The following is a 14,244-nucleotide window of genomic DNA, read 5'->3' on the forward strand; positions in this document are numbered from 1 at the left end:
TTATTTATTTTGGGTTTTTGATACAAGGTTTCTCTGTGTAGTCCTGGCTAGTCTGGAATTCCTTTTGTAGATCAGGCTGGCCTTGAACTCACAGATAGTGCCTGTCTCTGTCTCTTAGGTGGGATTAAAGGTGTGTGCCACTATGCCTGTTTTTAACATAAGGACTACTTAGTATTTTAACCCTCTGGAATGTTCTTTCTGATCTTCCTATTATCCTCTACCTTCATTTCATTTAGCTTTGTTCCCCAAGATCGGTACCCTCAGAGAAGCCTACATACTGCTTTGTTAATTTTCATAGTACTGACTACTATCAACACTATTTTAAATTTTATTATCTACTCTCCTGGGAACCATACAAGCTCCAAAAAGAAGCTGTCTTATTCATTATTCTAACTGTCTGTTTTTTACTGAGACTCTACTATGGAAGCAGTCTTTTTTATTGAAATGCTATTAATTCACCCAGTATTCCATAAATATATTATAAATGATATTTAAAAACAAAGGGGGGTTGTCGTACACTGGAGATGGCTCAGTAGTTAAGAGCATTTATTGCTATTGCAGAGGACCCAGGTTCAATTCCCCAGCGCACACACACATCAGTAGGCTCACAGCCATCTGTACTTCCATTTCCAGTGAATCCCATTCTCTCTTCTAGCCTCTGTGGGCACTGCATATATGCAGTACACATACATATACTCAGGCCCACACATATACACAAAAAATAAATAAATTAATCCTTTAAAAAAAGTCGTGTTAAATTTTAAGGAATTAAATAAAGTTCTTGAAAGATATAAATTTATTCTTAAAAATAAAAGATATTAAAAAAGATATAGGCAAGCTCATGAAAAAAAATCACCTTAAGGCTTAATTTAAAAAGAAGAGGAAGAAGAGGAAGAAAAGGAAGAAGAGGAGGAGGAAGAGGAAGAAGAGGAAGAGGAAGAGGAGGAAGAGGAGGAGGAAGAGGAGGAGGAGGAGGAGGAGGAGGAGGAGGAGGAGGAGGAGGAGCCGCCGCCAGGAGGTGGTGGCTCAAGTCTTTAATCCCTCCACTTGGGAGCAGAGGCAGGCAGATTTCTAAGTTGGAGGTCAGCCTGATCTACAGGGTGAGTTCCAGGACAGTCAAGGCTACAGAGAGGAACTCTATCTTGAAAAACCAGGGTGTGTGTGGAGGTGTCGGGGGGTTATAGACAGAATCATGGAAACCAGTTAAAAATCTGAAAACACTAAAATCAAGCAAGGTTTTAAATTTTTAAATTACAGTGAAGGCAGGAACAGAACAAGCAATGAAAAGAATGTAATAATTACAATAAATCTTATGTATGAAATCCTAAAGAGTTAAGTGATTGACCACATGATTGACTACAGATAGCATAATAAGCTGGAAATTCTAAGTTTCAACATCCCCTCTCAAAAGATAGTATCATTAGCAAATAAAGCATGACTTAGCTATAGTAAGCAGAAGGGTATGATATGACAGATGTGGGGAAAAATAATTCCTAGTGATATTCCTTCCAAGACTCAAGGAGAGGAAATCTAGTGCCTTGGTGTTATTGTTGTTGGTAATGATGGTGTTAATAGTCGGAAGCTATTTATTCTTTTCAAAGACTCTGCCATGCTGTTACTTCTGTGTATGGCATTATTAACTTTTCTAATAAACTTATATCCAAGAAAGAGTGAGCTTGTGTGTGCTCAAGGGGCCACAACCATGACGTTTCCTATGTAAATCACCGACCTACGCTCTATTAAGCCAAATCTCCACCAGACAATCTGGTTTACTAATGTCTCTAGCTCAATGATAAAGCTGGAGATATCCATTTCCTTCTGTGGCTTGTGGTAGAGTACGAGCTTAAACAGAAACCATGTAAATACATATCTACATACTTACCATATAACACAACATCTAAGAAGAAATGCAACTTCAACAAGAGGAAAAGGAAATCATTACCTAACCAGAGATAACAAGCTACTCTATATTTATAAATGGCATAGTTTGGTCAGTAATTTAGGCTGGAATCAGCTGAGCTCTTTCTGGTATGGGTACTTTTGATGGCTGACAAGGTGGATCAGCTTCAGAGGATGAGCTGGCTATCAACAGGAGTATCATGATTGTCTCCTTTGTAATATCTCATTCTTGGTACCATACTGTCATGTTCTCATAGAGATGACAAAGAAGCCAGATGATGACAGAAAACCAAGGCTTCTGCTATGTCCCATGGCCCAAGTCTAGGATCTAGCTTAAAGATCAAGTCAGGTTTGAACATACAGACTTGCAGCTCTCTAAGCATCACAAATCTATAGAAGGTCCTCTGAGGATCATCTCCATACTGTCACTCCTGTCCGTTGAAATCCACAGCAACATTCTCAAAAGATAACGAACCCATTCCCAGGTTCTAAGGTGTGCAGCATCCTCCATATGCTTTTCCCTTGCAAGGTGTCAAAGGGTAAACTGAGGTTACAGTAGCATCTCTTGGGCCTCCTAAGCAGAGACCAGGACATTCCAACAGATCCTAAGATGGCAAACAGATGTTTTTGGTTTAGGTTGTGAACTTTATTCTTTAACAGCTAAACTATCTGTTCAGCCCTAGTTTTTTTGTTTGTTTGTTTTGTTTTGTTTAAAACATGGTCTTGGGTAGTTCAGACTGACTTTAAACTCATTATGGAGCAACAGTTGGCTCTGAACTCCTGGATCATTCCTGGCTCTGCCTCTTGAATGCTAGGATTACAGGAATGTGTCATCTTGACAAGCTTTGATACAGAGTCTTGTAGCACAGTTGATTTCAAACCCAGTAAGTTTCTCAGGCTGGCTTGGAATTTGTGATCTGATTCCATCTCCAGACTGACTGCTGGGATTATAAGCAAGTACCACCATATCCAGCCAAGACATTAACATTTTTTTTTCCTTCCCAAAACAAGGTTTCTCTGTGTAGCTTAGCTGTCCTAGAACTTCATCTGTAGGTGAGTCTGGCCTCAAGCTCACAGAGATCCTCCCGAGGGCTGGGATTGAAGGCAGTTGCCACCCTCCTCATGCTGAGGTGACCCCAACCATAAAATTATTTTCACTGCTACCTCATAACTGTAATTTTGCTACTGTGAGGAATCATAATGTAATACTTGTATTTTCTGATGTTGTTTTTGGGTCTCTATAGGTGATCAGTCTTCAAGCCATAAATAACCAGGGAAGAGAAAGCTATAGGGACATACTCTGTACAGACTGTCAATAGTACACATGGACCAGAAGGGAAAGCTTTGGCTTTCTCTCTGAGGCCTTTACATGGCCTGTGCTTATGTCAAGAGCGTACACACACTCACTAAAGACTTCATTTACCTACGGGTTTCTTGGCTCCATACAATAGTCGTATTTCTGTACAACTTTATGAGTGCTTAAATTTGAATTTAACGTGTTTCAGATAGTGTTCTCTTGCTATTTTCCTCTAACCATGAAACCATTCCCTAGCTCACAAGTTGTTAGAACGATATATGGCCAGTCTGGGCTCATAAAGACTATTGTTTGCTGGCCCAAGTCCAGAACAGCAGCACTTTTTGGTTTATGTTCTTGTTTTGAAACAAGATCTCACTGTGTAGCCTTTTGGCTACCCCAGAACACTATGTAGACAAGGATGGCCTTGAACTGAGAGAGATCTGCTAGCTTTCTGGTTCCTAAATACTAGAATTAAAGGTATATGCCACCATGTCCAGCTCCAGAATAATACTTCTTTTTTTTTTTAAGTTTCTATTTTTTTCTCCAATTTTTTTAATTCACTTTACATCCCAATCACAATTCCCACTTCCTTTCCTCCCAGTCCTACCCTTAAAAAAACCCTCTCCCACTGCCCCCTCTCCTCTTCAAGAGAAGGGGGAGCAAACCTTGGGTATCACTCTACCCTGGGACATCTAGTCCCAGCAGGACTAGGCACTCTCCCACTGAGGACCACTTAGGCAGCCTAGGTAAGGGCAAAGGGATCCAATGACAGGGAACAGAGACCTAGACAGCTCCAGCTGCACACTTGCTACATCCAGCCCCTACATGCTCCCTAGCTGGTGGCCCAGCCTCTGTGAGCCTCCATAGGCCCAGGCTAGTTGATTCTGTCGGTCTTCTTGTGGTGTCTTTGATCACTCTGGCTTCTTGATCTCAACCTGATTTATGGCTGTAGGACAGAATAATCCTTCTTAACACGGATAGTATTGCCCTCTAGGAAGGAGTTGGGGTTAGAAAGCTATTTTGAATTTTAGTTGCCAAATGATAAATGGTTTTTGTAGTGGAGTGGTCATGTTCATCTAACAAGAGAAGTGGGATACACTATAGGCAATTATTGAGAAGGGATCAGAGACAGAAACCCCCATCAGTTCATTCAATAATCATACTTTTTCAAAGTAACTAACTAGCCTATGTTGCATACAGTATTTTAGAATGCCCCATCAGACATTCAAGTATAGAAAAAGATTATAAACCTAGAAGCCATATCCTTGGCATGTAAAAACACAAAACATTTTTTTAAAAGATTTATTTATTTATTATATATGAATACACTGTAGCTGTCTTCAGACACACCAGAAGAGGGCGTCAGATCTCATTACAGATGGTTGTGAGCCACCATGTGGTTGCTGGGATTTGAACTCAGGACCTCTGGAAGTGCAGTCAATGCTCTTAACCACTGAGCCATCTCTCCAGCCCAACACAAAACATTTTTAAGCTTTAACATTTATAAGTTTTCATAAGTTTAATGACCTGTAAACAGTTCATCATTTCAGGAAATCATTTCATTACAAATAATGCCACTCATGGAATTTAGGTTACTGATCAATACACATGCCTTTGCACCTACAAAACTCACACTGAATTGCAGGTTTAAATGATGATCTCACTGTTATTAGCAAGTCTCTTCATTTTGGAAAATTATTTTCATTATTTTAAGTTATCTTTATAGCTTAATTTCTATACTTCTTTTTAACACTGTAACAGTGACACTGTTAATGTTTCATGCAAATTCATCTAATTATTGTTGAATTTCCATTCTATTGCTGTTTTAAACTATTTTTTGTTTTGTTTTGTTTTTTCAATTCAGGGTTTCTCTGTGTAGCCCTGGCTGTCCTGGAACTCACTCTGTAGACCAGGCTGGCCTCAAACTCAGAAATCCGCCTGCCTCTGTCCCCCGAGTGCTGGGATTAAAGGCCTGTGCCACCACTGCCCGGCTGGAAAAATCTTTGATTAACAAAAGGTAACCACTTTTTGTTTGTTTTGTTTTGTTTTGAGACAGGGTTTCCCTATGTAGCCCTGGCTATCCTGGAACTCACTTTGTAGAACAGGCTGGCCTCAAATTCAGAGATCTGCTTTCTTCTGCTTCCTGAGTACTGGGATTAAAGGCATGCACCACCGGCACCTGGCTAAACTACCACTTTTTAAAAATTACTTTATTTGGCCGGGCAGTGGTGGCACATGCCTTTAATCCCAGCACTTGGGAGGCAGAGGCAGGTGGATTTCTGAATTCGAGGCCAGCCTGGTCTACAGAGTGAGTTCCAGGACAACCAGGGCTACACAGAGAAACCCTGTCTCGAAAAACAAACAAACAAAAAAATTACTTTATTTGTTAAATGTTTTGTCTGTATGTATAACTATAAACCACCTTTGTGTAGAATGCCCTTGAAGAACAAAAGAGAATAAATAGTGGAGTCCTCAGAACTGGAGGATCTTTTGACCATCTATCTAAAAAGATAAAAACCCATGTGGGGGATAATAATCTGCCTGTAACTCCAATTCTAGGAAGACCCAATGTTTCTTCTGGCTTCCAGGGGCATTGTACATAAACATAGTACAAATATGCATGCAGCCAAAACACCACTACACACAAAATAATAAACTAAATAAATAAATGAGACTGGTGGTTTTTTCAATAACATATGTACATCTTCAATCCCTATTTCACTGAAAAATTTGTACTTTAAAATTTTTTATTTAAGCTGGGCAGTGGCAGTATATGCCTTTAATCCTAGCACTAGGAAGGCAGAGGCAAGTTAATCTCTGTTAATTCAGACTACTCTGGTCTACAGAGTAAGTTCCAGGATAACTAGGGCCACACAGAGAAACCCTGTCTCAAAAACAAAACAAAACAACAACAAAAGCTCAAACAAAGAAAACAACAACAAAAGAATTTAAACCAGCATTCTGTGTTTGCACTGTAATGGCATGTATGTTACAGATGAGCCATGTTTTAAATACATACATATAATTCTGTTTTAGTATTTCAGATGGGGTCTCACTAAGCAGCTCAGATTGGCCTTGAACTTGTGGCAATCTTCTTTCTAAGTTTCTCAAATGCTAGGTTTACTACAAACACTGGGTCTTCCTAGAATTAAGAGTTACAGGCAGATTATTATTCCCCATATGGGTTTTTATCTTCCTAGATAGATGGTCAAAAGATATATATCTACCTCCAGTTCCAAGGACTCCACTATTCTCTTTTGTCTTGAGGGGTATTGCACACAAAGATGGTGTATAGTCACACATACAAGCAAAATATTCAACAAATAAAGTAATTTTTAAAAGTGGTATCTTAGCCAGGTGCTGGTGGTGCATGCCTTTAATCCCAGTATTCAGGAAGCAGAAGAAAGCAGATCTCTGAATTTGAGGCCAGCCTGTTCTACAAAGTGAGTTCCAGGTGTTAACTACTATGCCTAGCTTTCTTTGTAGATTTCAATTACATTTTCATAAAACTTAGTTTGAGCTCGTGTTGATTAATGCCTTTTATATTAAGAGCCACTATGCCTATATGGCATAGCTCTTAATTACATTTTCTATTAAATTTTCTGTTTGAACTAGAGTTAATATATGCCTTTTATGCTAAGATTATGTTTAGGCACTTATAACAGAAAAATTCAATTAACTGCAAGTTAAACATTTTAAAATAATAAAGTTTGTTTATTTATTTATTTATTTTTGGTTTGGTTTTTCGAGACAGGGTTTCTCTGTGTAGCCCTGGCTGTCCTGGAACTCACTCTGTAGACCAGGCTAGCCTCGAACTCTCGAACTCAGAAATCCGCCTGCCTCTGCCTCCCAAGTGCTGGGATTAAAGGCGTGCACCACCACCGCCTGGCAAGTTTACTTTTTAGATTCTATAAACTTTTGTGTTGGGTCAGTCAGTGCACCTCTGATAAATCTTCCAGACTCTAATCTAACAGAATATAACCCTAACTCAAGTGTTCTGGAAGTTAAGAGAGGGCATCATAGGGTTTACTATTTAGTCTACAAACTGTTTAATTGCATTTTCAGTAGAGCTACCAGTGCTGGCCTCAGACCCTTAATTCATGACTTAATCAAGATTTTATATCATCTACTAAAAATCACTGTTGCCTGACAAAAGTTACCACTTGGTCTATAACAATACAGACACACACACACAGAGACACACACACACTGTCTGTCTGTCTGTCTGTCTCTGTCTCTCTGAAACCTAACTCGTTTATTATAGACTTTTATTCAATTTGAATGTTTTCACCCTCATCTCACAACCCCTTTCCAGAGATATCAGTGCTTCAATTCCTTACATTACCTTGAGCTCTTAAAGTACAATAGCAATGTGCAATTTACTATACTCAAGCAAAATTTGCAGCTCTCTGTAAATATTTTAATACTTCCAGAATAAAGAAATCTGCCAATATTTTAATTTTTAATTCCTTTAAATTGTTTTATCATTAGCAATTTAATTAAATCGAGATTTGAATGGAAACTAGTTAATGAAACATAAAATGTTCAATATGAACACAGTAAAAAAAAAAAAAAAAAAAAAAAGAAGGCCCAAATAACTAAAGAAAAAATTGGAAAAGCACACACATACAACCGTACATGTGTATAAATTAATAAAATTTTCTGATTCTTTAGCAGCAAATGATGCTGCTAAATCATGCCACACACAAACTACCACATCTTCTATACATAGAGATGAAAAGTCAAGATAGCATGGTTATGTACTCTGCTTTAATTAGTCCATTTAATCCTAAAACTCCTGTAGAGTGTGTATCATTTGTATTTTCCAGTCTACAGATGAAGAATACAAAACTAAAAGAAAACTGGGAACTTTACAAAACTCAAGGCTAATGAGTGTTTCCCTCTGCTAAACCTATTGCTCTTTCATGTTCAAACTGTACGAAATCAATAGTTATCCAGTGATGAAAGAAAGAGGAGCTCTACACTTGCCTCTACATACGTGACGATAACAGCCTCTTATCCTGCTACCAGAGTCTACACATATGTTTATCACACTAGAGACTCTACATCACTGTTGAATAAATAAATTTTGGAATAGAGAGATAATTTCATAATACAAAATAACTCAAATTTGGTAAATATAGTATTTGAATAATAATAATTACTAAGTACCTGGCCAAAATGAAGTAGTTAAGTCTAAAATTGAAAATAAACAGTTTAAATGTTACTATTATACATAAATGTTATTACAAGTATCACAAAGGGGATAAGCACCATATACCAAAGAGTCCTTAGTCATATTACATGACTCATATTTATTCCAGCTTGGCAAAGATATAAGCCACGTGTCCTTTTCACTTTGATAAAATAAACTACCACTGTGAGAAGGTAATCATTCATATAAGATTTTAAAGGGAATATGTATAAATATATTTCTGCCAACATCTGCTTAGTACATATAATACAGGATAAGAAAATAGGACTGCTTCTCTGTATCTCAAGTGATTTTTAAAAAAGAATAAACTAGCTATACTACTACCTTATCCAATCCAAGAAGGAACATTTATGTTATATGCTATCAAAAAATAACTACTGTTAAAGTATCCGCTAAAACCTTTCATTTACTATCAGTGCTCTGCTGATCAGGCCACTCTCCGCTGTGTAAAGGAAAATAAGCTGTTGTTTGCTCTGTTTCTATATCGTTTTCATAGTAAAGATCTGTGCCTGCTTAATTTAAGCCAGAAGGTTAAAGCCTGAAGGTCACTACAGGACACACTGTAACACTTTAGTAACAGCAGTTCCATTATCAGTCTTGCCAAATTACTTGGGAAGGACCCCTGAATCTGACTATATCAGAAACATAAACATATTTGAAATACTGCATAGATATTAAAAACACAAAAATAAAATTCAATATCATAAATTGCTTAAAGGCAAAAATGTGACAAAACAAAAATAAGTGTTAATGTACACATAACAATGTCATATAAAAAAATCATCACTACAGTTAGGTACCGTGGCACACCCTTGTTATCCTAGCACTTGAAACACAGGCAGGAGGATCAGTACTTTATGGCTATCCTTAGCTACACAGTGACTTTTAGGTCAACCTGGGCTACATGAACTTTGTATTAAAAAAACAAAAAACAAAAAACAAAAAGAAACCATCACGGGCTGGTGAGATGGCTCAGTGGTTAAGAGCACTGACTGGTCTTCTAGAGGTCATGAGTTCAAATCCCAGCAACCACATGGTGGCTCACAACCATCCATAATGAGATCTGATGCCCTCTTATGGGGTGTCTGAAGACAGCTACAGTGTACTTACATACAATAAATAAATTTAAAAAAAAAAAAAAAAAAAGAAACCATCACTAGGCAACGGATCTTTACATATGATAAAATATAAATCTAAAAACAACAAAATTATAAACCTTGTCTTTCAAACTTCAATAATTTCTACAGTAAGATTTGAAATATTTCTGTATCACGCTAGGGACAGAGTTTAGTTGTACAGTACTTGCCTTGCATGTATGAGGCCCTAGGTTTGGCCCCCAGCACAGTAACAAAAATAGAAAAGAAAAAAGCTTACTTACCACTGTTTAATCTATACTCTTATTTTTACTTTTGAGATAGGGTCTCATCAAGCAGACCAGGTAAGCCAAACAATATAGTATAAGCTCTTTTTTTTCCTTGGTGAAAGTTACCAAAATTCCATGTATCAGTACCTTTATTTCACAGACATAATACAGCACGCACTTACAACACTGACCTCTATTAAAAAACACCAGGAAAATGGCAACAGTGTAACTGCAGACTATAACCTCACACTTTCCATATACTTTATAAGCATTCTTATATGTTCGTATGCATTTTTAACAGAGATAGAAATTTAAGTAATTACTCACTGGTAAAGATACAGACATATTCCATCACTACGAATAAATTTTCTTTATTTGTGAGACCTAAACTCTGTTTCCTGGAAAGTATTAATCTGTTCTGTGTCTCTACAGTTTATTCAACTTGAGAAAGCTATATCAATAGAATTATACTTTATGTAACCCTGTCAGGTTCTTTTTCGATCAGCATACTTCCATAGAGAGCCATGAGAACTGGGTGTAGTGGAGTACCTATGACAGACCAAACACCACGGAAACTACACAAGCTGTTGCATACATCAACTATCCGTGCCTTCCTATGGAGGGGTGGTGGTAGCCCAGGAGTACACTACAGATGCTTAACTATTAATGCACTTGAGCTGTTTCTAACTTGCGTTTATTGACAGTTATCAATGTTGGTGTTCAGATTATTGTGCATTTTTTAAAAACATTTTTGTTGTTTTTTTTCCCTGACCAGCTTCTTAAAAGACAGTCTCTTTTGTAGCCCATGTTGTCCTATAACTCATGATGTGTCCCAGGATGACCTTGAATTCATAGTGATCCTCTTGACCTCAATATTCTGAAGGTGGGATTACACGCAAGAATCACAAGCAATGGTTTAAAACAGCATTTCTTAGTTTTATTTATTTATTTTTTAATGTTATACTCCATTCATGTGAACTTAAAACTTAGAAAAATCTTAATTCAAAGCTATAAAATATGAGACATACCTGAAATATACCAAATATCCCATGGCTCACGATAGGCCGTAATGCAGAAGAACCAATCAGGAGGACTGAAACTCAAAACTGAACCAAAATAAACCTTCCTCATTATAAGCTGATCACCTTATTTTTGATATCACAGATTTTGATGGCAAGGTTACTAACCCACCATCCTTAAAAAAATTAACGTGTCTGGAGGATGTCTCAGCAGTTAAGAGCACTTGCTGTTCTTGCAGAGGACTTCACTTCAGTTAACAGCATATACATCCTGAGGCTCACAAATGCCTGTAATTCCAGAGAAGCAGGCACACACAAATACACGTAAAATAAATTTTAAAAATTAATTCAAATTTCCAGACAACTAGTCTTCCACTCAATATATATTCAAGAGAAAGATGGGGGGGAGACTAAAATATTATCAAATGTTGCTTATTTTTCAGGGTAACAAATTCTGGGTAATCAATTGCATTATTCTTTCTACTTTCTGTACAACTTAACTTTGTATGTGTGTATGTCTGCTGCATGTCATGAATACACATGGAGTTCCTTTATTACTTTCTGTCTTACTATCCCTATCCTGTGACAAGTTCTCTCACTGAAACTGAAGCTAGCTTTCTTGACGAGGCTGGCAACTGGTCAGAAAACTCCTGAAATCAGCGTGTTTTTATACCCTAGTGCTGAGAGTTAAAGGCACACTCAGTCAAGGCTGGCTTTTTAAGTCATTGTTAGAAATTCTAACTCAAGTCCTCATGCTTACAGAACATGCTCTCCTGCTCCGTTCTTTCCCCAGCCCTGTATCACTTATATATTAAACGAGCATCTACTATATTTATAAACATAATATATCCTTTTTTGTCTTGTTTTGTTTTTTTTTGTTTTCCAAGATAGGAGAATTTCTCTGGTGTATCCCTGGCTGCCCTACAACTCACTTTATAGACCAGGCAAGCCCCAAACTCAGAGAGTTGCCTGCTTCTGCCTTCTGAGTGCTGGGATTAAAGGGGGTCATCACCACCTGACACAATATAGTCTTTTTAAAATCAGAAAAACAGCAATTTGACCACCAACATCTTACTTCCCCAGATGAAAAGCCAGGAAGGTTTCTTTTAGACTAGCAAAGAAAATACAGCCACATCGACAAGCACACAAAAGAGAGGCTCTCCAAATTTGAGGGTTTTTTCTTTTAGCTAAATCAATATACTTATTCAATCATTAACATGCATATATATAGGGGAAAGCTCCCCACGACTCATACCTTCACAACAGGATGGCCACCAGTAGAGGCTTTCACTGCCCCTCGGCTACCTTCAGTTTCATAATGGGCTCTATGGTGAGTTTTAGGCTGCACTTCTATTTTCAATTCACATTGTCCAAAGTGAGTTGGTAAAGGCCAGTCTAATGGAGGTAATGAAGATGTGCTATAAACAAAACACACAAACAATCTCATCACACCATCACTGCAAAGCAGAGTCAAAGACTCAGAGTATCTCTTTGCCAGTTCCAATATTTTTTCCAGTGGTTTTAAAAAAAAAGTATTCCAAAATCAACTTACTTCACTTGCAAGTTATAGTACCAATCATGGAAGGTATTTAATAGGCTATTCTTTTTTTGTTTGGTTAGTTTTTTTGAGACAGGGTTTCTCTGTGTAGCTTTGGCTATCCTGGAACTTGATCTGTAGACCAGACTGACCTTGAATTCATAGAGATCCACCTGCCTCTCGCTCCTAAATACTGGGATTAAAGACATACACTACCCTACCATCACCAGGGTCTCTCTATTCTTTTTTAGTGAATAAATAATTCTTTAACCTAAATACTTAAGTAGCACTGGTTGTCCTGGAACTAGATCTGTAGGCCAGGCTGTCCTGGAACTCACAGAAAGCCACCTGCCTCTGCCTCTCAAGTACTGGGATTAAAGTTGTTTGTCACCCTAGAAGTTCAATTTCTTTTCTTTTTTTTTGGGTTTTTTTGTTGTTGTTGTTGTTGTTTTTCGAGACAAGGTTTCTCTGTGTAGTCCTGGCTGTCCTGGAACTCACTCTGTAGACCAGGCTGGCCTCGAACTCAGAAATCCGCCTGCTTCTGCCTCCCAAGTGCTGGGATTAAAGGCGTGCGCCACCACCGCCCAGCAGTTCAATTTCTTAAAGCAAAGATATTCAGGGGCTGGAGAGATGCCTCAGTGGTTAAGAGCACTGACTGCACTTCCAGAGGTCCTGAGTTCAAATCCCAGCAACCACATGGTGGCTCACAACCATCTGTAATGAGATCTGATGCCCTCTTCTGGTGTGTCTGAAGGCAGATACAGTGTATTCATATATAATAAATAAATAAATCTTAAAAAAAAAGCAAAGATATTCATTCACGTGCGTGCATGCATGCATGCATAGCTCTGAAGAATAAGTCATTTTATTCATTTTAATTTTATGTGTATGAGTGTTTTGCCTGCATGTGTGTCTGTGTACCATGTGCATGCCTAATAGCTGCAGAGGCTAGAAGAGGGCACTGTAATCCTTGGAACTGGAGTTACAGATGGTTGTCAGCTGCCATGTGGGTGCTAGGAACTGAGTCTGGGTCTTCTGGAAGACTGGAGCAGCAGGTACTCTTAAAAAAACTGAGCAACCTATCCAGTCTCCAAGACTAAGTACCTTCAAAATCTAAATTTTTACTTCTTTCAGTATGTGTCTCTCTCTGCTCTAGTATGAGTCTATGGAAATCAATCTATTCTGCCTATGGCCTCCTCCACTTCCTATCATTTCACTCTTCTCTCTGAAGAACTGCTTATCTCAAGCAAACCATGATTGATGAAAAGTTTAGTTTCAGTACATAACTGCTCGAAACAAACATAAAGCATTTTAGTATGTTTTTAAAAGGTTGATATTTCCCTTGATTAATAAGAATTTAAACAGTGTGAAGACATAAAGGTTAATTTAGATCTATTAATACTGAAAATATTACAAGGGCTTGGAAGATTGTTCAGTAGGAAGAGTGCTTGTCATTCTAAAATGAGGACCTTGGTTTGAGTCCCCAAAATATACATAAAAGACAGCACAGTGTCCTAAGCCTGTAATCCTAGCACTGGGGAAAGAGAGAGACAGGAAGATCCCCGGGGCTTTCCAGCCAATCAGGTTCAATGAGATCCTATATTTTAAAACCAAGTGGAAGCTGGGCAGTTGTGGTGCACACCTTTGATCCTAAAACTCAGAAGGCAGAAGCAGGCAGATCTCTGAGTTAGAGGTCAGCCTGATCTACAGAACAAATTCCAGACAGCCAGGGCTACACAGAGAAACCCTGTCTCAAAAAACCAAAACCAAAAAAACAAGTAAACAAAAAACAAGTGGAGAAACAAATGAGGAATTAGGAAAACATCCAATGTCAACCTCTGGCCTCCACATGCATCCACATGCATCTACACACACACACACACACACACACACACACACACACACACACACACA

At 38.1% G+C, this 14,244-nt stretch overlaps 1 protein-coding gene across 2 annotated transcripts in view; it reads right to left on the bottom strand.

Moving 5' to 3' along the window:
• Nfatc3 (nuclear factor of activated T cells 3) overlaps window positions 1–14,244 on the bottom strand; it is a 77,249-nt gene that overhangs the window by 42,426 nt on the left and 20,579 nt on the right. For both annotated transcript variants that reach the window (XM_028768642.1, XM_028768641.1), the window contains exon 3: window positions 12,049–12,211. In XM_028768642.1, the coding sequence (XP_028624475.1) occupies window positions 12,049–12,211 (163 nt within the window). The remainder of the gene's footprint in view (window positions 1–12,048; window positions 12,212–14,244) is intronic.

Source organism: Grammomys surdaster, unplaced genomic scaffold (assembly GCF_004785775.1).
Source record: "Grammomys surdaster isolate TR1022 unplaced genomic scaffold, NIH_TR_1.0 187, whole genome shotgun sequence".
Classification (NCBI taxonomy): domain Eukaryota; kingdom Metazoa; phylum Chordata; class Mammalia; order Rodentia; family Muridae; genus Grammomys; species Grammomys surdaster.